The following is a 25,814-nucleotide window of genomic DNA, read 5'->3' as shown; positions in this document are numbered from 1 at the left end:
CTACTGAAAATTATTATGAGGGAGGAATATACGCTTGTAGGAGTTGCAATAATATCAAGTTTCCTCTCTATGCGTTGAAAATCTTGAAGTTATGCTTGTTTTACCTTCCTATGCAAGTTGATTCTTGTTCCCATAAGTTGTTTGCTCACAAAATCCCTATGCATAGGAAGTGGGTTAGGCTTAAATGTGCTTGTCATATGCTTCATGATGCTCTCTTTATGTTTTAATTCTTATCTTTTATGTGAGCATCATTGAAATCATCATGCCTAGCTAAAAAGGCAATAAAGAGAAGCGCTAGTTGGGAGACAACCCAATATTTACCTTTACTGTTTTTGTGTGTTCACATGATTATGCTACTGTAGTAATCATGTTTTATAGCTTTTGTTTCAATAAAGTGCCAAGTAAGACCTTTAGGATAGCTTACGATGATAGTTGTGTTGATCCTGCTGAAAATCAGAAACTTTTGCGCCCAGTAAATTAGTTTTGATAATTCACAGAAACGTGCTTTTGATATGATTCTTTTTTCTATGGATTGGTACACAAATTTCTCAGGTTTTCCTAATTTGGTAGAATTTTTGGGGTTACAGAAGTATGGAAAGTTACTAGATTACTACAGACTGTTCTGTTTTTGACAGATTCTGTTTTCTATGTGTTGTTTGCTTATTTTGATGAATCTATGAGTAGTATCGAGGGTATGAACCATAGAGAAGTTGGAATACAGTAGATATGACACCAATATGAATTTAGAATGAGTTCACAACAGTACCTAAGTGGTGATTTATTTTCTTATACTAACGGAGCTTATGAGTTTTCTATTAAGTTTTGTGTTGTGAAGTTTTCAAGTTTTGGGTAAAGATTCGATGGACTATGAAATAAGGAGTGGCAAGAGCCTAAGATTGGGGATGCCCAAGGCACCCCAAGGTAATATTCAAGGAAAACCAAGAGCCAAACCTTGGGGATGCCTCGGATGGCATCCCCTCTTTCTTCTTCGTTCATCGGTAACTTTACTTCGAGCTATATTTTTATTCACCACATGATATGTGTTTTGCTTGGAGCGTCATTTTATTTTATTTAGTTTTGCTTGCTGTTTGAATAATATCCCGAGATCTGAAATTCTTAAATGTTAGAGAGTCTTCACATAGTTACATAATTATTCAACTACTCATTGATCTTCACTTATATCTTTTGGAGTAGTTTGTCATTTGCTCTAGTGCTTCACTTATATCTTCTTAGAGCATGGCGGTAGTTTTATTTTGAAGAAATTGTTGATCTCTCATGCTTCACTTATATTATTGTGAGAGTCTGTTAGAACAGCATGGTAATTTGCTTTGGTTATAAAATTAGTCCTAATATGATGGGCATCCAAGATGGGTATAATAAAAACTCTCATATAGAGTGCATTAAAAACTATGAGAAGTTTGATACTTGATAATTCTTTTGAGCTATGAAGATGGTGATATTAGAGTCGTGCTAGTTGAGTAATTGTGAAATTGAGAAATACTTGTGTTGAGGTTTGCAAGTCCCATAGCATGCATGTATGGTAACCGTTGTGTGACAAATTTGAAGCATGAGGTGTTTCTTTGATTGCCTTCCTTATGAGTGGCGGTCGGGGACGAGCGATGGTCTTTTCCTACCAATCTATCCCCCTATGAGCAAGCGCGTAGTTCTTGGTTTTGATGACTTGTAGATTTTTGCAATACGTATGTGAGTTCTTTATGACTAAGGTTGAGTCCATGGATTATACGCACTCTCACCTTTCCATCATTGCTAGCCTCTTTGGTACCGTGCATTGCCCTTTCTCACCTCGAGAGTTGGTGCAAACTTCGCCGGTGCATCCAAACCCCGTGATATGATACGCTCTATCACACATAAGCCTCCTTATATCTTCCTCAAAACAACCACCATACCTACCTATTATGGCATTTCCATAGCCATTCCGAGATGTATTGCCAAGCAACTTTCCACCATTCCGTTTATTATGACACGCTTCATCATTGTCATATTGCCTTGCATGATCATGTAGTTGACATCGTATTTGTGGCAAAGCCGCCATTCATAATTTTTCATACATGTCACTCTTGAGTCATTGCCCATCCCGGTACACCGCCGGAGGCACTCATATAGAGTCATATTTTGTTCTAAGTTTGAAGTTGTAATCCTTGAGTTGTAAATATATAGAAGTGTGATGATAATCGTTATTAGAACACTCTCCCGTGTGAAGAAAAAAAAGAGAAAGGCCAGATAAAAAAAGAGAAGGCCTAAAAAAGAGAGAAAGGCCAGAAGAAGAGAGAAGGCCCAAAAAATGAGAGAAAAAGAGAGAAGGGACAATGTTACTATCATTTTCCACACTTTTGCTTCAAAGTAGCACCATGATCTTCATGATAGAGAGTCTCTTATTTTGTCACTTTCATATACTAGTGGGAATTTTCGTTATAGAATTTGGCTTGTATATTCCAACAATGGGTTTCCTCAAAATGCCCTAGGTCTTCGTGAGCAAGTGAGTTGGATGCACACCCACTTAGTTTCTTTTGTTGAACTTTCATACATTTATAGCTCTAGTGCATCCGTTGCATGGCAATCCCTACTCCTCGCATTGACATCAATTGATGGGCATCTCCATAGCCCACTGATTAGCCGCGTTGATGTGAGACTTTTTCTTTTTTGTCTTCTCCACACAACCACGATCATCATATTCTGTTGCACCTATAGTGCTATGTCCATGGCTCACGCTCATGTATTGCGTGAAAGTTGAAGAAGTTTGAGAATACGAAAGTATGAAACAATTGCTTGGCTTGTCATCGGGGTTGTGCATGATTTGAGCATTTTGTGTGACGAAGATGGAGCATGGCCAAACTATATGATTTTGTAGGGATGAGCTTTCTTTGGCTATGTTATTTTGAGAAGACATAATTGCTTGGTTAGTATGCTTGAAGTATTATTATTTTTATGTCAATATTAAACTTTTGTCTTGAATCTTTCGGATCTGAACATTCATTCCGCAATAAAGAAAATTACATTGATAAATATGCTAGGTAGCATTCCACATCAAAAATTCTGTTTTTATCATTTACCTACTTGAGGACGAGCAGGAATTAAGCTTGGGGATGCTGATACGTCTCCAACGTATCTATAATGTATTCATGCCATTTTTATAATATTTCTACATGATTTTGGTATGATCTGGTTAGAACTAACCCGGGCTGACGCTGTTTTCAGCAGAACTACCGTGGTGTTGTTTTTGTGCAGAAATAAAAGTTCTCGGAATGCGCTGAAAATCAACGGAGATATTTTCTGGAAAATATAAAAAATACTGGAACGAAGAGTTACGGAGGGGAGTCCCGTGGGCCCCATGAGGGTGGAGGGTGTGCCCGCCCTCGTGGACTCCCTGTGGGGTGCTACCTCTTGAGCATGCGTTGGTTTTCCCTTGAAGAGGAAAGGGTGATGCAGCAAAGTAGCGTAAGTATTTCCCTCAGTTTTTGAGAACCAAGGTATTAATCCAGTAGGAGACTACACGCAAGTCGCCTAGTGCCTGCACAAACAATCAAGAACCTTGCAACCAACGTGATAAAGGGGTTGTCAATCCCTTCACGGCCACTTGCAAAAGTGAGATCTGATAAAGATAATAAGATAAATATTTTTGGTATTTTTGTTGTATAGATTGGAAAGTAAAGATTGCAAAATAAACGGCGACAGAAATAGGTAGTTGACGGGAAACTAATATGATGTAAAATAGACCCGGGGGGCCATAGGTTTCACTAGTGGCTTCTCTCATGATAGCATATATTACGGTGGGTGAACAAATTACTGCCGAGCAATTGATAGAAAAGCGCATAGTTATGAGAATATCTAGGCATGATCATGAACATAGGCATCACGTCCGTGTCAAGTAGACCGAAACGATTCTGCATCTACTACTATTACTCCACACATCGACCGCTATCCAGCATACATCTAGAGTATTAAGTTCATAAGAACAGAGTAACGCATTACGCAAGATGACATGATGTAGAGGGATAAACTCAAGCAATATTATATAAACCCCATCTTTTTATCCTTGATGGCAACAATATAATACGTGCCTTGCTACCCCTACTGTCACTGAGAAAGGACACCGCAAGATTGAACCCAAAGCTAAGCACTTCTCCCATTGCAAGAAAGATCAATCTAGTAGGCCAAACTAAATTGATAATTCGAAGAGACTTGCAAAGAAATCAAATAATGCATATAAGAATTCAGAGAAGAATCATATATTGTTCATAGATAATCTTGATCATAAACCCACAATTCATCGGATCTCGGCAAACACACCGCAAAAAGTATTACATCGAATAGATCTCCAAGAACATCGAGGAGAACTTTGTATTGAGAACCAAAGAGAGAGAAGAAGCCATCTAGCTAATAACTATTGACCCGAAGGTCTGTGGTAAACTACTCACACATCATCGGAGAGGCTATGGTGTTGATGTAGAAGCCCTCCGTGATCGACTCCCCCTCCGGCAGATCACCGAAAAAGGCCCCAAGATGGGATCTCACGGGTACAGAAGGTTGCGGCGGTGGAAAAGTGGTTTTGTGGCTCTCCTAGATGTTTTCAGGGTATAAGAGTATATATAGGCGAAAGAAGTAGGTCGGTGGAGCTACGAGGGGCCCACGAGGGTGGGGGCGCGCCTACCCCCTGGGCGCGCCCTCCTGCCTCGTGGCCGCCTCGTTGCGTCTCTGACTTCCACTCCAAGCTCATGGATTTCGTTTGTTCCAAGAAAGATCCTCGCGAAGGTTTCGTTCCGTTTGGATTCCGTTTGATATTCCTTTTCTGCGAAATACTAAAATAGGCAAAAAAACAACAATTTGCACTGGGCCTTCAGTTAATAGGTTAGTCCCAAAAATAATATAAAAGAGCATATTAAAGGCCATTAAACATCCAAAACAGATAATATAATAACATGGAACAATCAAAAATTATAGATACGTTGGAGACGTATCTAGCATCCCCAAGCTTAATTCCTGCTCGTCCTCGAGTAGGTAAATGATAAAAAACAGAATTTTTGATGTGGAATGCTACCTAAGATAATTTTCAATGTAATTTTATTTATTGTGGCATCAATGTTCAGATCCGAAAGATTCAAGACAAAAGTTTTATATTGACATAAAAATAATAATACTTCAAGCATACTAACTAAGCAATTATGTCTTCTCAAAATAACATAGCCAAAGAAAGCTCATCCCTACAAAATCATATAGTTTGGCCATCCTTCATTTTCGTCACACAAAATGCTCTCATCATGCACAACCCCGATGACAAGCCAAGCAATTGTTTCATACTTTAGTATTCTCAAACTTTTTCAACTTTCACGCAATACATGAGCGCGAGCCATGGACATAGCACTATGGGTGGAATAGAATATGATGATGGAGGTTGTTTGGAGAAGACAAAAAAATAGGAGAAAGTCTCACATCGATGCGGCTAATCAACGGGCTATGGAGATGCCCAGTAATTGATGTTAATGCGAGGAGTAGGGATTGCCATGCAACGGATGCACTAGAGCTATAAATGTATGAAAGCTCAACAAAAGAAACTAAGTGGGTGTGCATCCAACTTGCTTACTCACGAAGACCTAGGGCATTCGAGGAAGCCCATTGTTGGAATATACAAGCCAAGTTCTAAAATGAAAAATACCCACTAGTATATGAAAGTGACAAAATAAGAAACTCTCTATCATGAAGATCATGGTGCTACTTTGAAGCACAAGTGTGGAAAAAGGATAGTAGCATTGTCCCTTCTCTCTTTCTCTCTCTTTTTTTGGGCCTTCTCTTTTTTTATTTGGCCTTTCTCTTTTTTTTTATTTCCTCACACGGGACAATGCTCTAATAATGATGATCATCACACTTCTATTTATTTAGAACTCAAGGATTACAACTCAATACTAGAACAAAATATGACTCTATATGAGTGCCTCCGGCGGTGTACCGGGATATGAATCAAGAGTGACATGTATGAAAAATTATGCATGGTGGCCTTGCCACAAATACAACGTCAACTACATGATCATGCAAGGCAATATGACAATGATGAAGCATGTCATAATAAAAGGAACGGTGGAAAGTTGCATGGCAATATATCTCGGAATGGCTATGGAAATGCCATAATAGGTAGGTATGGTGGCTGTTTTGAGGAAGATATCAGGAGGTTTATGTGTGATAGAGCATATCATATCACAGGGTTTGGATGCACCGGCGAAGTTTGCACCTACTCTCAAGGTGAGAAAGGACAATGCACGGTACCGAAAAGGCTAGCAATGATGGAAAGGTGAGAGTGCGTATAATCCATGGACTCAACATTAGTCATAAAGAACTCACATACTTATTGCAAAAATGTACAAGTCATCAAAACCAAGCACAACGCGCATGCTCCTAGGGGGATAGATTGGTAGGAAAAGACCATCACTCGTCCCCGACCGCCACTCATAAGGAGGACAATCTAAGAAACACATCATGCTTTAAATTTGTTACACAACGGTTACCATACGTGCATGCTACGAGACTTGCAAACCTCAACACAAGTATTTCTCAAATTCACAATTAATCAACTAGCACGACTCTAATATCACCATCTTCATATCTCAAAACAATCATCAAGTATCAAACTTCTCATAGTATTCAATGCACTCTATATGGAAGTTTTTATTATACCCATCTTGGATGCCTATCATATTAGGACTAATTTTATAGCCAAAGCAAATACCATGCTGTTCTAAAAGACTCTCAAAATAATATAAGTGAAGCATGAGGGATCAATAATTTCTATAAAATAAAATCACCACCGTGCTCTAAAAAGATATAAGTGAAGCACTAGAGCAAAATTATCTAGCTCAAAAGATATAAGTGAAGCACATAGTGTATTCTAATAAATTCCGGTTCTTGTGTATCTCTCCCAAAAGGTGTGTACAGCAAGGATGATTGTGGTAAACTGAAAATCAAAGACTCAAATCATATAAGACGCTCCAAGCAAAACACATATCATGTGGTGAATAAAAATATAGCCTCAAGTAAAGTTACCGATAGACGAAGACGAAAGAAGGGATGCTTCCGAGGCATCCCCAAGCTTAGGATTTTGGTTGTCCTTGAATTTTACCTTGGGGTGCCTTCAGCATCCCCAAGCTTAGGCTCTTTACACTCCTTATTCTGAAATCCATCAAATCTTTACCCAAAAACATGAAAACTTCACAACACAAAACTTAAACATAAAATCTCATGAGCTTTGTTAGTGTAAGAAAACAAAACACCACTTTAAGTTACTGTAATTAAATCATTCTATATTTATATTGGTGTTCAACCTACTGTATTCCAACTTCTCTATGGTTCATACCCCCCGATACTAGCCATATATTCATCAAAATAAGCAAACGACACACGAAAAACAGAATCAGTCAAAAACAGAACAGTCTGTAGTAATCTGTATCAAACGTATACTTCTGTAACTCCAAAAATTCTGAAATAAATTGGTCGTCGTGAAAAATTTATCTGTTAATCATCTACAAAAAGAGTCAACCTAAAATCACTCTCCGGTAAAAAATGGCAGCTAATCTCGTGAGTGGTAAAGTTTTTGTTTTTTACAGCAAGATCGCAAAGACTTCACCCAAGTCTTCCCAAATGTTCTACTTGGCACAAACACTAATTAAAATATAAAACCACATCTAAACAGAGGATAGATGAATTATTTATTACTAAACAGGAACAAAAAGCAAGAAACAAAAATAAAATTGGGTTGCCTCCCAACAAGCGCTATCGTTTAACGCCCCTAGCTAGGCATAAAAACAAGAATAGATCTAGGTATTGCCATCTTTGGTATGCAATCCATAATTGGCTCTCATAATAGATTCGTAAGGTAATTTAATTTTCTTCCTAGGAAAGTGTTCCATGCCTTTCCTTAATGGAATTTGGGATCTAATATTTCCTTCTTTCATATCAATAATTGCACCAATCGATCTAAGGAAAGGTCTACCAAGAATAATAGGACATGTAGGATTGCAATCTATATCAAGAACAATGAAATCTAAGGGCACATAATTCCTATTTGCAACAATAAGAACATCATTAATCCTTCCCATAGGTTTCTTAATGGTGGAATCCGCAAGGTGCAAATTTAAAGAACAATCATCAAATTCACGGAAACCTAACACATCACACAAAGTTTTTGGAATCGTGGAAACACTAGCACCCAAATCACATAAAGCCTAGCATTCATGATCTTTAATCTTAATTTTAATAGTAGGTTCCCACTCATCATAAAGTTTTCTAGGAATAGAAACTTCTAATTCAAGTTTTTCTTCATAAGATTGCATTAAAGCATCAACGATATGTTTAGTAAAAGCTTTATTTTGATTATAAGCATGCGGAGAATTTAACAAGGATTGCAACAAGGAAATACAATCTATAAAAGAGCAATTATCATAATTAAATTCCTTGAAATCCAAAATAATGGGTTCATTGCTATGTAAAGTTTTGACCTCTGCAATCCCACTTTTATTAATTTTTGCATCAAGATCTAAAAACTCCGAATCATTGGGACACCTTTTAACTAAAGTTGACTCATCTCCAGTCCCATCTTTATCAAGATTCATATTGGAAAACAAAGATTTAATAGGAGACACATTAATCACTTTTATATCTTCATCATTCTTATCATGAAAACTAGAAGAACACGCTTTCACAAAGCAATCTTTTTTAGCATGCATCGTAGCGGTTCTTTCTTTGCACTCATCAATGGAAATTCTCATGGCTTTGAGGGACTCATTGATATCATGCTTTGGTGGAATAGATCTAAGTTTCAAAGAATCGACATCAAGAGAAATTATATCCACGTTCCTAGCCAACGCATCAATCTTAGGCAATTTTTCTTCAAGCAACGCATTGAAATTCTTTTGCGAATTCATAAATTCTTTAACACTAGTCTCAAAATCAGAGGGCATCTTATTAAACTTTCCATAAGAGTTGTTGTAGGAATTACCATAATTATTAGAGGAATAACTAGGAAACGGCCTAGAATTAAAAATTTCCTCTATACGCGTCGTTACCGAAATTGTTCCTACCAACAAAATTCACATCCATAGATTCATTATTATTCTCAATCAAAGTGGACAAGGGCATATCATTAGGATCAGATGAAACACTCTTATTAGCAAACAATTTCATAAGTTCATCCATCTTTCTACTCAAAACATTAATCTCTTCAATCGCATGAACCATTTTACTAGTAGATCTTTCGGTGTGCCTTTGAGAATAATTAACCATAATATTATCTAGGAGTTTAGTAGCTTCCCGTAGCCGAATTTCCATAAAAGTGCCTCCCGCAGCCGAATCTAAAAGATTTCTTCACTAGGAAGGCCAGAAAATTGATCTTTCATGACAAGATTCTACAAACCAGTATTAATTTCACAAGATTTAGCATCGGTAATAGGAGCAATCGGAGTGCTAATAAAAACATTGTTGTTGGTATTGGAAAAGTCACATAACTTAGTATTATCATGAGCCATCGTGACAAACAATCAATCCAACACACAAGCACAGAAGAAACAAGCGAAAAGAGATGAACGGAAAAAGGGGCGAATAAAACGGCAAGGGTGAAGTGCAGGAAAGGAAAACGAGAGGCGAATGGAAAATAATGTAATGTGAGGGATAAGATTTTGTGAGGGGCACTTGGTATGTCTTGACTTGTGCGTAGATCTCCCCGACAACAGTGCCAGAAATCCTTCTTGCTACCTCTTGAGCATGCGTTGGTTTTCCCTTGAAGAGGAAAGGGTGATGCAGCAAAGTAGCGTAAGTATTTCCCTCAGTTTTTGAGAACCAAGGTATCAATCCAGTAAGAGACTACACGCAAGTCGCCTAATACCTGCACAAACAATCAAGAACCTTGCAACCAACGCGATAAAGGGGTTGTCAATCCCTTCACGGCCACTTGCAAAAGTGAGATCTTATAAAGATAATAAGATAAATATTTTTGGTATTTTTGTTGTATAGATTGGAAATTAAAGATTGCAAAATAAACGGCGACAGAAATAGCTAGTCGACAGGAAACTAATATGATGTAAAATAGACGCGGGGGCCATAGGTTTCACTAGTGGCTTCTCTCCTGATAGCATATATTACAGTGGGTGAACAAATTACTGCCGAGCAATTGATAGAAAAGCGCATAGTTATGAGAATATCTAGTCATGATCATGAACATAGGCATCACGTCCGTGTCAAGTAGACCGAAACGATTCTGCATCTACTACTATTACTCCACACATCGACCGCTATCCAGCATGCATCTAGAGTATTAAGTTCATAAGAACAGAGTAATGCATTAAGCAAGATGACATGATGTAGACGGATAAACTCAAGCAATATTATATAAACCCCATCTTTTTATCCTTTATGGCAACAATACAATACGTGCCTTGCTGCTCCTACTGTCACTGGGAAAGGACACCGCAAGATTGAACCCAAAGCTAAGCACTTCTCCCATTGCAAGAAAGATGAATCTAGTAGGCCAAACTAAATCGATAATTCGAAGAGACTTGCAAAGATATCAAATCATGCATATAAGAATTCAGAGAAGAATCAAATATTATTCATAGATAATCTTGATCATAAACCCACAATTCATCGGATCTCGACAAACACACCGCAAAAAGTATTACATCGAATAGATCTCCAAGAACATCGAGGAGAACTTTGTATTGAGAACCAAATAGAGAGAAGAAGCCATCTAGCTAATAACTATGGACCCAAAGGTCTGTGGTAAACTACTCACAAATCATCGGAGAGGCCATGGTGTTGATGTAGAAGCCCTCCGTGATCGAATCCCCCTCCGGCAGATCGCCGAAAAAGGCCCCAAGATGGGATCTCACGGGTACAAAAGGTTGCGGCGGTGGAAAAGTGGTTTCGTGGCTCTCCTAGATGTTTTCAGGGTATAAGAGTATATATAGGCGAAATAAGTAGGTCGGTGGAGCTACAAGGGGCCCATGAGGGTGGGGGGCGCGCCTATCCCCATGGGCGCGCCCTCCTGCCTCGTGGCCGCCTTGTTGCATCTCTGACTTCCACTCCAAGTCTCATGGATTGTGTTTGCTCCAAGAAAGATCCTCGCGAAGGTTTCGTTCCGTTTGGATTCCGTTTGATGTTCCTTTTCTGCAAAACACTGAAATAGGCAAAAAACAACAATTTGCATTGGGCCTTCGGTTAATAGGTTAGTCCCAAAAAGAATATAAAAGAGCATATTAAAGCCCATTAAACATCCAAAGCAGATAATATAATAGCATGGAACAATAAAAAATAATAGATACGTTGGAGACGTATCATGGGCCCCCTGACTTGTTCTCGACGCCAACCTCTCCTATAAATTCACAAACTTCCATAACATAACCTAGATCGGGAGTTCCACCGCCGCAAGCCTCTGTAGCCACCAGAAACTAATCGGGACCTTGTTCCGGCACCCTGCCGGAGGGGGGATCCATCACTGGTGGCCATCTTCATCATTTCGGCGCTCTCCATGACTAGGAGGGAGTAGTTCACCCTCGGGGCTGAGGGTATGTACTAGTAGCTATGTGTTTGATCTCTCGTGTTCTTGATATGGCACGATCTTGATGTATCGCGAGCTTTGCTATTATAGTTGGATCTTATGATGTTTCTTCCCCTCTACTCTCTTGTAATGGATTGAGTTTTCCCTTTGAAGTTATCTTATCGGATTGAGTCTTTAAAGATTTGAGAACACTTGATGTATGTCTTGCATATGCTTATCTGTGGTGACAATGGGATATTCACGTGATCTACTTGATGTATGTTTTGGTGATCAATTTGCGGGTTCAGTGACCTTGTGAACTTGTGCATAGGGTTTGGCACACGTTTTCGTCTTGACTCTCCGGTAGAAACTTTGGGGCACTCTTTGAAGTTCTTTGTGTTGGTTGAATAGATGAATCTGAGATTGTGTGATGCATATCATATAATCATACCCACGGATACTTGAGGTGACATTGGAGTATCTAGGTGACATTAGGGTTTTGGTTGATTTGTATCTGAAGGTGCTATTCTAGTACGAACTCTATGATCGATCGAGCGGAAAGAATAGCTTCTTGTTATTTTACTACGGACTCTTGAATAGACGATCCGAAAGGATAACTTTGAGGTGGTTTCGTACCCTACAATAATCTCTTTGTTTATTATCCGCTATTAGTGACTTTGGAGTGACTCTTTGGTGCATGTTGAGGGATAGTTATATGATCCAATTATGTTATTATTGTTGAGAGAACTTGCACTAGTGAAAGTATGAACCCTAGGCCTTGTTTCGAAGCATTGCAATACCGTTTTCGCTCACTTTTATTACTAGTTACCTTGCTGTTTTTATATTTTCAGATTAAAAAAACCTATATCTACCATCCATATTGCACTTGTATCACCATCTCTTCGCCGAACTAGTGCGCCTATACAATTTACCATTGTATTGGGTGTGTTGGGTTCACAAGAGACTCTTTGTTATTTGGTTGCAGGGTTGTTTGAGAGAGACCACCTTCATCCTACGCCTCCCATGGATTGATAAACCCTAGGTCATCCACTTGAGGGAAATTTGCTACTGTCCTACAAACCTCTGCAGTTGGAGGCCCAACAACGTCTACAAGAAGAAGGTTGCGTAGTAGACATCAGTGCAATCTATGATGTCTCTTACTGATTTACCGCTATCGTTTTGGGGTTATGCTTTCGAGACGGCTGCATTCACATTAAATAGGGCGCGATCTAAATTCGTTTAGATGACACCATATGAACTGTGGTTTGGCAAGAAACCCAAGTTGCCATTTCTTAAAGTTTGGGGCTGCGATGCTTATGTGAAAAAGCTTCAACCTGATAAACTCGAACCCAAATCGGAGAAATGTGTCTTCATAGGATACCCAAAGGAGACTGTTGGGTACACCTTCTATCACAGATCCGAAGGCAAGCTATTCGTTGCTAAGAATGGATCCTTTCTAGAGAAGGAGTTTCTCTCGAAAGAAGTGAGTGGGAGGAAAGTAGAACTTGATGAGGTAATTGTACCTTCTCCCGAGTTGGAAAGTACTACATCACAGAAATCAGTTCCAGTGATTCCTACACCAATTAGTGAGGAAGCTAATAATGATGATCATGAAACTTCAGATCAAGTTACTACTTAACCTCGTAGGTCAACCAGAGTACGATCCGCACCAGAGTGGTACGGTAATCCTGTTCTGGAAGTCATGTTACTTGACCATGACATACCTATGAACTATGAGGAAGCGATGATGAGCCCAGATTCCGTGAAATGGCTTGAGGCCATGAAATCTGAGATGGGATCCATGTATGAGAACAAAGTGTGGACTTTGGTTGACTTGCCCGATGATCGGCAAGCCATAGAGAATAAATGGATCTTCAAGAAGAAGACTGACGCTGACGGTAATGTTACTGTCTACAAAGCTTGACTTGTTGCTAAAGGTTTTAGACAAGTTCAAGGAGTTGACTACGGTGAGACCTTCTCACCCGTAGTGATGCTTAAGTTTGTCCGAATCATGTTAGCAATTGCCGCATTTTATGATTATGAAATTTGGCAAATGGATGTCAAAACTGCATTCCTTAATGGATATCTTAAAGACGAGTTGTATATGATGCAACTAGAAGGTTTTTTCGATCCTAAAGGTACTAACAAAGTGTGCAAGCTCCAGGGATCCATTTATGGACTGGTGCAAGCCTCTCGGAGTTGGAATATACGCTTTGATAGTGTGATCAAAGCATATGGTTTTATACAGACTTTTGGAGAAGCCTGTATTTACAAGAAAGTGAGTAGGAGCTCTGTAGCATTTCTGATATTATATGTGGATGACACATTGTTGATCAGAAATGATACTGAATTTCTGGATAGCATAAAAGGATAGTTGGATAAGAATTTTTCAATGAAAGACCTCGGTGAAGCTGCTTATATATTGGGCATCAAGATCTATAGAGATAGATCAAGGCGCTTAATTAGACTTTCACAAAGCAAATACCTTGATAAAGTTTTGAAGAAGTTCAAAATGGACCAGTTAAAGAAAGGGTTCTTGCCTGTGTTACAAGGTGGAAGTTGAGTCAGACTCAATGCCCGACCACTGCAGAAGATAGAGAGAAAATGAAAGTCATTCCCTCTGCCTCAGCCATAGGTTCTATCATGTATGCAATGCTGTGTACCAGACCTGATGTGTGCCTTGCTATCAGTTTAGCAGGGAGGTACCAAAGTAATCCAGGAGTGGATCACTGGACAACGGTCAAGAACATCCTGAAATACCTGAAAAGGACTAAGGATATGTTTCTTGTTTATGGAGGTGTGGAAAAGAGCTCGTCGTAAATGGTTACATCGATGCAAGCTTTGACACTGATCCGGATGACTCTAAGTCACAAACTGGATACGTATTTATATTGAATGGTGGAGCTGCCAATTGGAGCAGTTCCAAGCAGAGCGTCGTGGCGGGATCTACGTGTGAAGCGGAGTACATAGCTACTTCGGAAGCAGCAAATGAAGGAGTCTGGATAAAGGAGTTCATATCCGATCTAGGTGTAATACCTAGTGCATCGGGTCCAATGAAAATCTTTTGTGATAATACTAGAGCAATTTCCTTGGCGAAGGAATCCAGATTTCACAAGAGAACCAAACACATCAAGAGACGCTTCAATTCCATCCGCGATCAAGTCAAGGAGGGAGACATAAAGATTTTCAAGATACATACAGATCTGAATATTGCAGACCCGTTGACTAAGCCTCTCCCACGAGTAAAACATGATCAGCACCAAGACTCCATGGATGTTAGAATCATTACTATGTAACCTAGATTATTGACTCTAGTGCAAGTGGGAGATTGAAGGAAATATGCCCTAGAGGCAATAATAAAGTTGTTATTTATATTTCCTTATATCATGATAAATGTTTATTAATTTTTTTTGACTGGGAACTGTAGGGGAAACCCCCACAGCATATCAAAACTTTATTGGTAAAGAGAGAGCAAGTACAAGTATTGTGGGGGATTACAAGAGGTAATCAAACTAAACTAAGGGAAGAAGGAGAAGAAACAAGTTAAAATTACAGAATATTGGCCTCAAGGTGGCAGAAATGAGATCCATCTAAGGAGATCATCCTTATAGGCAACTTTCACTCTATATTGCATTAAGCTAATATCATGGATGAATGCACTTCTCCATTTATTGAATCCAGCTCTCTCATGCCTGAAGACCTTAGCATTCCTGAGAATCCAGATATTCCAGCAAGCAATAAACACCACTTCAGTGAAGAAGGGCTTCCTAAAACTCCTGCTAGTATTAATAACCAAATCAGCCATGGAGTCACCAGATGACCAATCAATTTGCAGATAGTTCCAAACTCTGACACTAAAATTGCAATTAAAGAACAGATGATCTCTTGTTTCCCTAGTCTGCAGAGGACAAAGGACACAATTTACTCCATCCTCCAAATGCCAATGCCTCCTTTCCACCATGTCCTTGGTGTTCAACCTGTCCATAATAAGCATCCAAGCGAATACTTTGATTTTCATTGTACAGGAGGACTTCCAGATCCAAGATGTCAAAGGGTTGAAGGATTCTGATGCAAAAGTATGTGAGTAAAACAACTTTGGTGAGTATCCCTTGGCAGTTTCATTCCAAAACCAAATATCCTTGGACCCAGGTGCTCTATTGTGACCGCCCAACAGAGACTGGAGAGTGGTCAGGTCATCAAAAGCCTGGCTGGACAAAGGAAGGTGGAAGTGCTGGAACATGTCATGAGAGTCCAAGAACTCTTTAGCAGTGATCCAGGGGTCCTTAACATAGGAAAAGAGCCCGGGAAATCTGATTTGAAGGCTAGACACCTGATCATCAAGCTGCCAGTTGTCTGACCACATGAGGGCAGTGTCCCCTTCATTAATCTGAACCCAAGCACACTCCCTAAAGTTTTGCATGACCTTGCATATATCCTTCCACCAGAAAGAGCCACAATCAGAAGTTCCTTGGGGTACTCTGCCATGATAGTAGGAATCCCAAATTAAAGACACCCATGGGAGATCCTTTTTATTAAGAAAGTTATTTGCATGTTTGAGCAGAAGTGCAACATTCTGAACACCAAGATTAAGAATACCAAGGCCTCCCTTGTTTTTTGGCCTGCAAATAAGGTCCCAAGCAGCAAGTGAAGGGGCAGGCTCACCCCTATTCTTCCTCTAGAGGCATTGTCTCCGGATTCTCACCAATTGCTTTAGAATTCCAGCAGGAACAACCAAACTGCAAAGGAAAAAAATGGGCATAGAAGACAAGGCAGAGTTTAGAAACTGCAGTCTTTCCCCCTGATTTAAAAAAGAGGAGCTAGCTGTCATTCTCCTCTCCATGCAGTACACCAATGGCATAAAATCCACCATTTTAGGCCTTGTAGTTCCCACTGGTAACCCAAGGTAGGTAAATGGCATTTTCCCAATCTGGCATCCAAATGCAGCAGCTAATTCAGTCATGACAGCAGTGTCCACATTGATGGGAATAATAAAGGATTTGTGGTAGTTCACATCAAGACCAGTGGACACAGAGAAGACCTTGAACATGTCCTTCAGAGCTATAAGTTGGTCCTTGTCAGCAGGCAGGATAATTAAAGTGTCATCAGCATACTGAATCACAGGGTAATCCAGGTCATGACAAGGTATAGGTAGATGAAGAATGCCGCTTCTGAACATGTCATTGATTACAGTCTGCAGGAGATCAGCAGCTAGGACAAAAAGGAGGGGAGAGACTGGATCACCCTGTCTGACACCCTTTTTACATCTGAACTTCCTACCAGGAACTCCATTAAGCAGAACAGATGAGGTACCTGTGGACAAAAGTTGCTTCATCCAAAGAATCCACTTCTCATTAAAGCCCTTATATCTCAATATTTGCACTATTGCCTCATGCTCAAGGGAATCAAAAGCCTTCTCAAAATCCAACTTGAGAATCACAATTGGTCTCTTGGACTGGTGGCACTGGTGTAAATACTCAAAAGTCCACCCAATAGAATCCTGAATTGTTCTGCTTTTTATGAAACCATACTGGTTCTTGTGAACACACTGCATAATCACCTCTTGAAACCTATTGGCTGCCATCTTAGATAGGAACTTAAGTCCCATTCCTGTTAAAGAGATAGGTCTGAAGTCACCCACCTCTTCAGGTGAGGGCTTCTTAGGCACCAGAGTTATATATGAGTCATTGATATTTTCCAGATGAGCAGTACCATCAAAGAAAGCCTGGGCCAGTTCATAAAAATCCTGAGAAATTATGTGCCAGCACCTTTCGAAGAAGAGCTTTATCAACTGGCATATGCTTGACAATCTTGTCCATTTCCTCCTTCTCAAAAGGCTTAGTGAGAATATCTAAACCCTCAACTGGTTCAATGAGGGAAGAAAGTTCAAAACCCATGTTAATTCCCCTAGAAGAACCCATTCTGTTTTTAAAACATTTCCATATAATACCCTCCATTTGTGAGTGATCAGTCACCAAAGTACCATCAGGCAATTTTAAGCTAGCAATCGAATTCCTTCTATGCCTCTCAGTAGCCATAGCATGAAAGAACTTGGTCTTCTCACCACCCACTTTTATGTATCTGATAGTACATCTTTTCTTCCAATAAAGACATTGAAGGTGGAGCAATTTCTCTACATGGTTTTTAACCACTTTCCTGAAATTGGATTCATGTCTGTAAAGTGGTCTATATTCCTCAAGCTCATCCAAAAGCAGAACAACATTATTGCATTTACATACTAGAGTTTTCAGTTTGGAAATGTTCTTCTGCCATCTCTTGAGACACATTCTCACGGACTTAAATTTGTCAGCTATCCTAGCAGTAATATGCCCCTTTCTGGATTGTTTCTGCCATGAAGAATCTACACAATCCATAAAACCCTCCAGCTCCAGCCAATAATTCTCAAACCTAAAAAGATTAGACTTGGGAATAGATGTTTTGATTGTAACCACACAAGGCACATGGTCAGATGCAGTTCTAGCAAGAGGTAGCACCTCAGTCATGGGATAGTCAGATATCCAATCAACAGAAGTGAAGAACCAGTCTAGCTGCTCAAGCAGTGGAGTATCCTGCATATTGGACCAAGTGTAAGATCTGCCTTCGATGGGCAATTCCAAAAGACCTAAGTGCCCAATAATCTCATTAAAGATGAACATGTCATTCAAATCACCACCAGGTAGGTTTCTGTTGTCCAAAGAACGCAAGAAATTAAAATCCCCTAGTAGCAGCCAATTTTCATCCACAGGAATATTCAGGTGATACATCCAGGTTACAAAATTATCCCTAGCTTCCCCCTGACAAGGACCATAAACAACCACAAGTGTCCACCTCTCATTGTTTTGCCTAGAAACAAACTCAATCACCACTGCAAATTGTTGGACTTGCAATAAAGTCCCATAAAAAATAGATGAGTTCCAAACAACTAGAATTCCACCAGAGGCCCCAAAAGAAGGAGAGAAAGCAAAGCTGTCAAATCTCTTGGGGCAAAAACTTTTAATTGTTCTGGAATCGAATGAAGCACATTTAGTTTCTTGCAGACAAGCAATAGCACAGTGACTTTCATCTACCTTTTGTCTAACAGCTCTTTGCCTAGTCTCAGAGTTTAAACCCCTGACATTCCAGCACAGGACATTCCAGCTTCTACATTGAGTATTCATAAATAAAGATCATAAACAAGTCCCCAACCAACATGACACACAATGTCATATGCCCAAAAAGCCCATAAAGGTCTGAACCAACATTATTACATAGCCAAGGATCAGAAAATGAAAACCAAACGCAGAAAGCAAATTTATGGGCTTGCAAAACCCAGCATATGAAAAGCACACTATTCATTGAAGGCATGATTTGTGGCAGCAGTAGGGTCCACCATAAGTGCATCCTCAGTGAGCAGTGTTGCATCAATCTCTAGCTCCTTGCCAATAGCTTGCAGATGACTTATGGGAGTAGGTGGAGGAACATCTCCATGTGCAGGGTCATCAGGCATCTCTGCAGAAAGGGGCTTGGCCTTGGGCTTCTTCTTCTTGGGCTGCAGAACCAGCTCATGGAAAGTAGGCTTAAACCCATCAGGCTGGGCCGAAATTCTGGTACATCTTCGAACAGAGGTTTCAACGAGAGGCGTTGGCGCCAGAGATTTGCAAGGCCTCCTCGTTTGTACACGTGTAGGGGGAGAAGGGACAACATCAGGCGTAGCCCTCTCAACATCATCCACAACTAAAGCTCTAGCCACAGGTCGAGCAGGTTCCGGCTCCTTCCACGTCAATAGAGGAAGATCATTTTGCTGAAAAGCCAAATCCCAGTTTCTCTTTGTAAAAGTGACCGGTGACAGAGGTTTCGGCAGTAGTGGTTTTGGCACCTCAAACACAACTGGTGCATTCAGCAGATTTTCAAACGATCGCGTCCAGATCATTTCAGGGGGCAGAGGGGGACCAAAGGGGACCTTAATCGCAGGTTGATCCAAAGCATGAACGTCAATGACAGGAGGTTGATAGACCACAATTGCCCAGTTACTAGCATCCTCCAGGTCCAGTGCAATCTCCATCAGATCATTTTGGTTCACAGGTTGAGCCCCATCAATAAGAGTGATAGGTGCAGGGGACACCTGTTGCTGCACGGTTGAGCCGAACTTGGTTGAGTAGAGGCATTCAACACCATGGATTCTCGATCCTCAACAGCAGGTTCCGCACCAGGCTCATCCCAGTTTCCCCAATTGTCCTCATGCACCTCATTATGTGCAGGTTCAGGCGGAGGTGGCGGCACATCGTTCCACCCCAGAGCTGGGAATGGAGGCAGAATAAAAGGTGGCGTCTCCGGGAAGGGCACACCAGGCAGGGGATGAGGATTGCCATTGATGGGCATCCAGTCTTCATCTTGGGGCATCTGCTCAGCAAAATTGGCCCCAAGAATATACAGAGGCACCGTCCAAGACACCCTGGCACCACCCCAGGCTGCATAATCCATGAACACCACATCTCTGGGCACCAGAATATCTTCTGGAAAGGACGCAAAGACTAAAGTACGCACAAGGTATGGATCCTGACTAATCCAATGATGAAATTTCCCAAAGGTGTTGACCGCTGCCCGAATACCTTCTTCATTGCGAAGATGAAGCGGAATCCCCAAAAACATGAGTAGTCTCTGACGGAAACCCTGAACACCTCTAAAAGATTCACCCTCATCGTGCTTCATAAAACGAACAAAACGATCATTGCCAAGAGGTTGGGGTGGCATCTGTAGGAGCGAGAATCTGACTGCAGCATCCCGAAGCTCAAAAAGACCAACCGATCTAATCCAAGGTTGAGCAGACCTCACCAAAACCCCATGATCTTGCAGCCATTGAACAACTTCCTCTCTAGCAACACTAATCTGATCGGGAGGAGGGATGGGCATTACCTCAGCTAACATGAACTCCTCATGGCGGCGCACAATTGGGATATGTGGCGTCACAAAGGTCCGAGGCAAACGAGCATCACCGCCGTCCACAATGTGATGGCCCGCCGGCACATACAGGAAGGGGTCGAGGGGGAATTTGGCCATCGGAGAGGCACAACCTGGGCTGGAAGCAGACAGCGAGAACTCCGGCGGAGGAGGGGTCTCAGGCGGTGCAGTCGAAGGTGTTTTGGGACCAGGACTGATGGAACAGGGCGAAGGAGTTAATGCGGAAGTGCAAGAGGAGTCCAAGTTTGGTAAAAGCTGTGTCAGAGGGATATTCTCGGTAGGAGCTGAGCGATCCTCGGACAAGATCCGTGCAAACTTGTTGCCAAACCAAACCCAAGATCCGTGCAAACTTGTTGCAATCGTTTTTACCATGCCCCACCCGCAGACAAGAGGTACAACGCAGCTTGGACGTGCACGCCACAGCAAAATGGCCCTTTTGCAAGCATTTCTGACACGTTAAAATTTCGTCCACCATACCCGATACCAAGTTATCAAAATCATCTTCTGCTTGCTGAGAGGAAGGAATAATAGAAGGCCCAGAAGATAACACCGGCTCAACTTGGACCGTGGCACGTGCAGATGACGGCCCAACATGGGATGGCACGTCCACATTCAAAGAGCCAGTATTTTCGCCCGAGATAGACGGCGTCCAATCCGCGGCTGGAAGAAGACCCCTAACCGTGCCAAAAGATATGGAGGGGGTGGTCGACGTCCACCGGAGTTCAGCCGGCGGCGGGGGATGGATGACCACCCTCTCATGCACAGAAAGCGTGTACCCCGCATCTTCAACAGTTTGAATGCAATGTTGTGTGGCCGGATAACAATAACCACGACAAGCAGGATAATTCTGGAACTTTGAAAATGAAAGCTTCTTGGCAGGGGCATGAGATGATCTTACCGAAGACTTTAGGGGTTTGGAGTGCATAGCCAACATGCCAAGGGCAGCTCGACGTTTGGAAGGACTAACAATGATCCACTCAGCATCACATTCCAACTTCCAAAGTTTGAACTCACGGCCCCAATTTGGGCCACCATTACCCCAAAGATGAAAGAAACATTTAAAATGATCACAAGAGAATGAACGGAGCTTGAGAATGATCATAGCCACAGACTTGCAAGAAACTTGAAAACCAAAAACCTTATCCTTGATCGGAAAAACCATAAACTCAATGGCAGAACCTCCGATGGCCGCCTCAAGCGCCGCTGCCACTGAATCCTCATTCAAATGAAAATCATGCCGGCCAAAAGAAATTACCATGGTGAAGAAGCCCGTGTCATCCATGGGGTGTACCGGAAAGCCCGTAGATTGAAACACCTTATCCGCAAAAACCAGACCCTTGGAGAAGTCCAAGCCAAGGGTGGATCCATCAACAGAACCCATGAAGATGGGTATTAGGACGTAGATCTCAGAGCGCCGGAGAGATCTAATGGTGAGGAAAGGAAATTTGGTGGCTAGGGGAGGAGATCACCGGAGGTGGTGGCGATCGTCGGGGTGGGGGTGGGAGCGCCCATGCGGCTCTCCTGACGTTACTGCAGCCGTGAGAATATTATACCAGTACTAAATGTTTATTATTCATGCTAGAATTGTATTAACCGGAAACTTAGAACATGTGCGAATACATAGAAAAACGGAGTGTCCCTAGTATGCCTCTACTAGACTAGCTCGTTAACCAAAGATGGTTAAGTTTCCTGACCATACACATGTGTTGTCATTTGATGAACGGGATCGCATCATTAGAGAATGATGTGATGGACAAGACCCATCCGTTAGCTTAGCATAAATGATCGTTTAGTTTTATTGCTATTGCTTTCTTCATGACTTATACATGTTCCTCTGACTATGAGATTATGCAACTCCCGAATACCGGAGGAACACCTTGTGTGATATCAAACGTCACAACGTAACTAGGTGATTATAAAGATGCTCTGTAGGTGTCTCCGATGGTGTTTGTTGAGTTGGCATAGATCGAGATTAGGATTTGTCACTCCGTGTATCGGAGAGGTATCTCTAGGCCCTCTCGGTAATGCTCATCAATATAAGCCTGGCAAGCAATGTGACTAATGAGTTAGTTGCGGGATGATGCATTACGGAACAAGTAAAGATACTTGCTGGTAACGAGATTGAACTAGGTATGAGGATACAGACGATCGAATCTCTGGAAAGTAACATACCGATGACAAAGGGAACAACGTATGTTGTTATGTTGTTTGACCGATAAAGATCTTCATAGAATATGTAGGAGCCAATATGAGCATCTAGGTTCCGCTATTGGTTATTGAACGGAGATGTATCTCGGTCATGTCTACATAGTTCTCGAACCCGTAGGGTCCGCACGCTTAACGTTCGATGACGATTTGTATTATGAGTTATGTGATTTGATGACCGAAGTTTGTTCGAAGTCCCAGATGAGATCACGAGCATGACGAGGAGTCTTGAAATGGTCGATAGGTAAAGATTCATACATTGGAAGGTTGCATTTGGACATCGGAATGGTTCCGAGTGGTTCGGGCATTTTTCCGGAGTACCGGGAGGTTACCGGAACCCCCCGGGAGAAGTATTGGGCCTATTGGGCCTTATTGGAGGAGAGGAGAAAGGGCCACGTGAGAGGGGCGCCCCCCTTGCCCAAACCGAATTGGACTAGGGGAGGGTGTCGGTGTCAAAACCGGTAGATCTCGGGTAGGGGGTCCCAAACTGTGCGTCTAAGGATCAATGGTAACAGGAGACAAGGGACACGGTGTTTACCCATATTCGGGCCCTCTCTAAGAGGTAAAACCCTACTCCTGCTTGATTATATTTGATGGTATGATTACATAGTTGATCTACCTCGAGATCATATGTTGTGGTCTAAAACCTTAGGGTATGATGAATAATGTCATCATCATCTATCGACTAGCCTGGCCTTGGCTTATATAATGTACCAGAGGCCTAGGACAACAAGAGTCCTAGTCGAATACGTTGGTGGAGAGGAGTCCTTGTCTTGATCACCAAGTCTTGCGGAATCTTCCTTGTATGCGGCATGGGCTGTCCGAAGTGGCCCATGATAGAACCGCCACGGGGGTCCTCGGCCCGATCCACCTGGTCGGGAGACGACGTGGTGAGTACCCCCTAGTCCAGGACACCGTCAGTAGCCCCCTGAACCAGTCTTCAAGTTTGGAACGCTCCTTGATTCTTCCGAACTATTCTTCATCTTCGGTCGTCGGTCTTGAAAACTGGTTCAACAAATCTCCTCATCTTCGATCTTGAGGATTGCCGAACCGAATCTGAAGAGTTTACACGTCAGGTATCCGAGGAGCCCCTTTAATTTCTCGGCCTTTATGAATGCCTTGTTATATGCCACACCTCGGGTTTGAAGTTGTTCCCGTGCGGCGGTGTCCTCTTGCATCCGAGCTCCAATGCTAGACTGTATTTGAGGTATCTTTTGCAGCCGAGCACCAACGCCGGACTATATCCAAGCTCCAACGCCGGACTATATCTGAGCTCCAACCCCGGACTATATACGAAGTGTCATAGATCACGTTGGCTTGAAAAAGTTTGAAGGTGTTTAACCGAGCTTAATGTCGGAAATGCCCTCTATAGAGCCAGCCACTTGCATCCGAGCTTTATGTCGGACTGCTTCCGAGGTGATGCACCACCTCGGGCTTGGGCTGATTGTTTGCGGATTTTATTTCCGATTGATGCAATTTATTTACTGACGAGATATATAGCCTGTAGCCCTCAAGGTGTGTGTCGGCCTAAAATCCAATATGCAGATTAGAGGAGATGGCGGACGGGCCCTTGAGAGAGGGTCTCGATAAGTCGCCGTAATATATTAGCTTGACGCCGGATAAGTCCCAGATGGTACCCATTGTTCTCAAAAGACGTGTTTGCCCATAGTTCGGTCAAGCCAAACACTGAGCACTTTGAATTTTCTGTATTGAATAGGCAATGCAGATCAGGGTATCGATGTGCCTCTTTAATATTTGTAAATGATAAGCCCAAAGCCCAGTAGCCCCCGAGACTTAATGGGGGCACGAGAGGCTGGATTAAGGATTGATATCCGGAGTAAAATCACAAATTATGTGTAATGATTCTATGTATCCAAGTACTCTACATCATTAATGCTTGGATCCGCATTGTACAAAACGTTGTTGACCGACCATCGGCTTCAACCTCTTCGGCCAGCAGCCGAGCGTGTTTTCCTACTTTAAGCCGTTATAAGGGCAAAGATTTATGGAAAACAAGGCAATCCGGCCATACGGTTTTATAAACAAAGGTACCCAGAGAGATATGAAACATCTTCCAAAGAAAATAATCCCGCTATCGGTTCCTTTCTTTGGGTTGTCATGCTGATCATGATCATGAAACCTCACCTCCGATCAATGTGGGAGGAAAATATTGAGGATTTAGTTCGGGGAAAGTTCCCGAACTCTATGGTATTAATGAACCAAAATTTTCACTTCCGTCATTGCCGACCAATTATATCCTTTAAGATCGCTAGCTTTCGGCTTCACCAGTCTGAGGTACTAACTCGGATGACCCGGTAGTAACAATCACAGACGTGCTCCCTTTACCGCCTAGCCGAACAATCGGGAACGTAGGGGTAAGCACAAGAGCCAGGTAACCCAGCTTGTCCAAAATTTTAAGTCAAATTAATGCATATTTATGGCTTTATAACGATGATGGCAAAAGGCAGCCCTCGTATATTAAATACAAACGCTGATGATATTTTTATTTTGACTCTGTTGCGACCGTTTATCAGTTGAAAGTGGCCCATCATCGGCTTCCACCCCCTTGTAGATGCTACGCAGGGTGTTTTTGCAATAACAAAACAACCCATAGCCGACGTCTCGGTGCCCGAAGGCGGTTGTGTTTGCGGAAACGAATCAATCAGATATGTGGGCTTTATAACTTTCACTTAGTCATAGGAGCTTAAAGTTGGGAGGCCAGTTACGAGCCCCGGTAGTGTTCAGCGACAGTCGAGGTCGAGCCGTAAACACTTCGGAAAATGTTATGAACGGACCGTCATTTAACACGGGTGACCTCTATCGATCTTATAGCACTGGTGCGCGTCGGTCCTAAACAAACGGTTTTTAACCCTTTTCTGCGATGGCATTTGGAACCGTCGCCAAGTGAGTGTGGGCGATAGGGGGGTCCTTCCCACACGACCCAGAAACCGTCGGGGATAGGGCCCCTACAGTACTCCTACTCGTTTCTTCTCGCATTGCCATCGCAGTCGGTATTCTGTCGTGCTACGTTTACGATGCGCAGCCCATCACAAACGGTTCACTATTATAGAACGTGTATGATGCGCGGCGCATCACAAACGGTTCACCGTTAAGAAGATTAGCTAATCGTCGTACGATTGTC

At 41.9% G+C, this 25,814-nt stretch overlaps 1 protein-coding gene across 1 annotated transcript in view; it reads right to left on the bottom strand.

Annotated features, from left to right (window-relative positions):
• LOC141027548 (uncharacterized) overlaps positions 1–18,294 on the bottom strand; it is a 28,911-nt gene extending 10,617 nt beyond the window's left edge. Inside the window, exons 1-4 of the mRNA XM_073504617.1 lie at positions 17,481–18,294; positions 17,299–17,393; positions 16,381–17,255; positions 15,234–16,152 (exon numbers count right to left, since the gene is read on the bottom strand). Coding sequence (XP_073360718.1) covers positions 15,234–16,152; positions 16,381–17,255; positions 17,299–17,393; positions 17,481–18,294 — 2,703 coding nt within the window. The remainder of the gene's footprint in view (positions 1–15,233; positions 16,153–16,380; positions 17,256–17,298; positions 17,394–17,480) is intronic.
• Between the last annotated feature and the right edge of the window lie 7,520 nt (positions 18,295–25,814).

The sequence above is a fragment of the Aegilops tauschii genome, chromosome 7 (assembly GCF_002575655.3).
Source record: "Aegilops tauschii subsp. strangulata cultivar AL8/78 chromosome 7, Aet v6.0, whole genome shotgun sequence".
Taxonomy (NCBI): domain Eukaryota; kingdom Viridiplantae; phylum Streptophyta; class Magnoliopsida; order Poales; family Poaceae; genus Aegilops; species Aegilops tauschii.
This window is presented reverse-complemented; position numbering and strand designations above follow the sequence as displayed.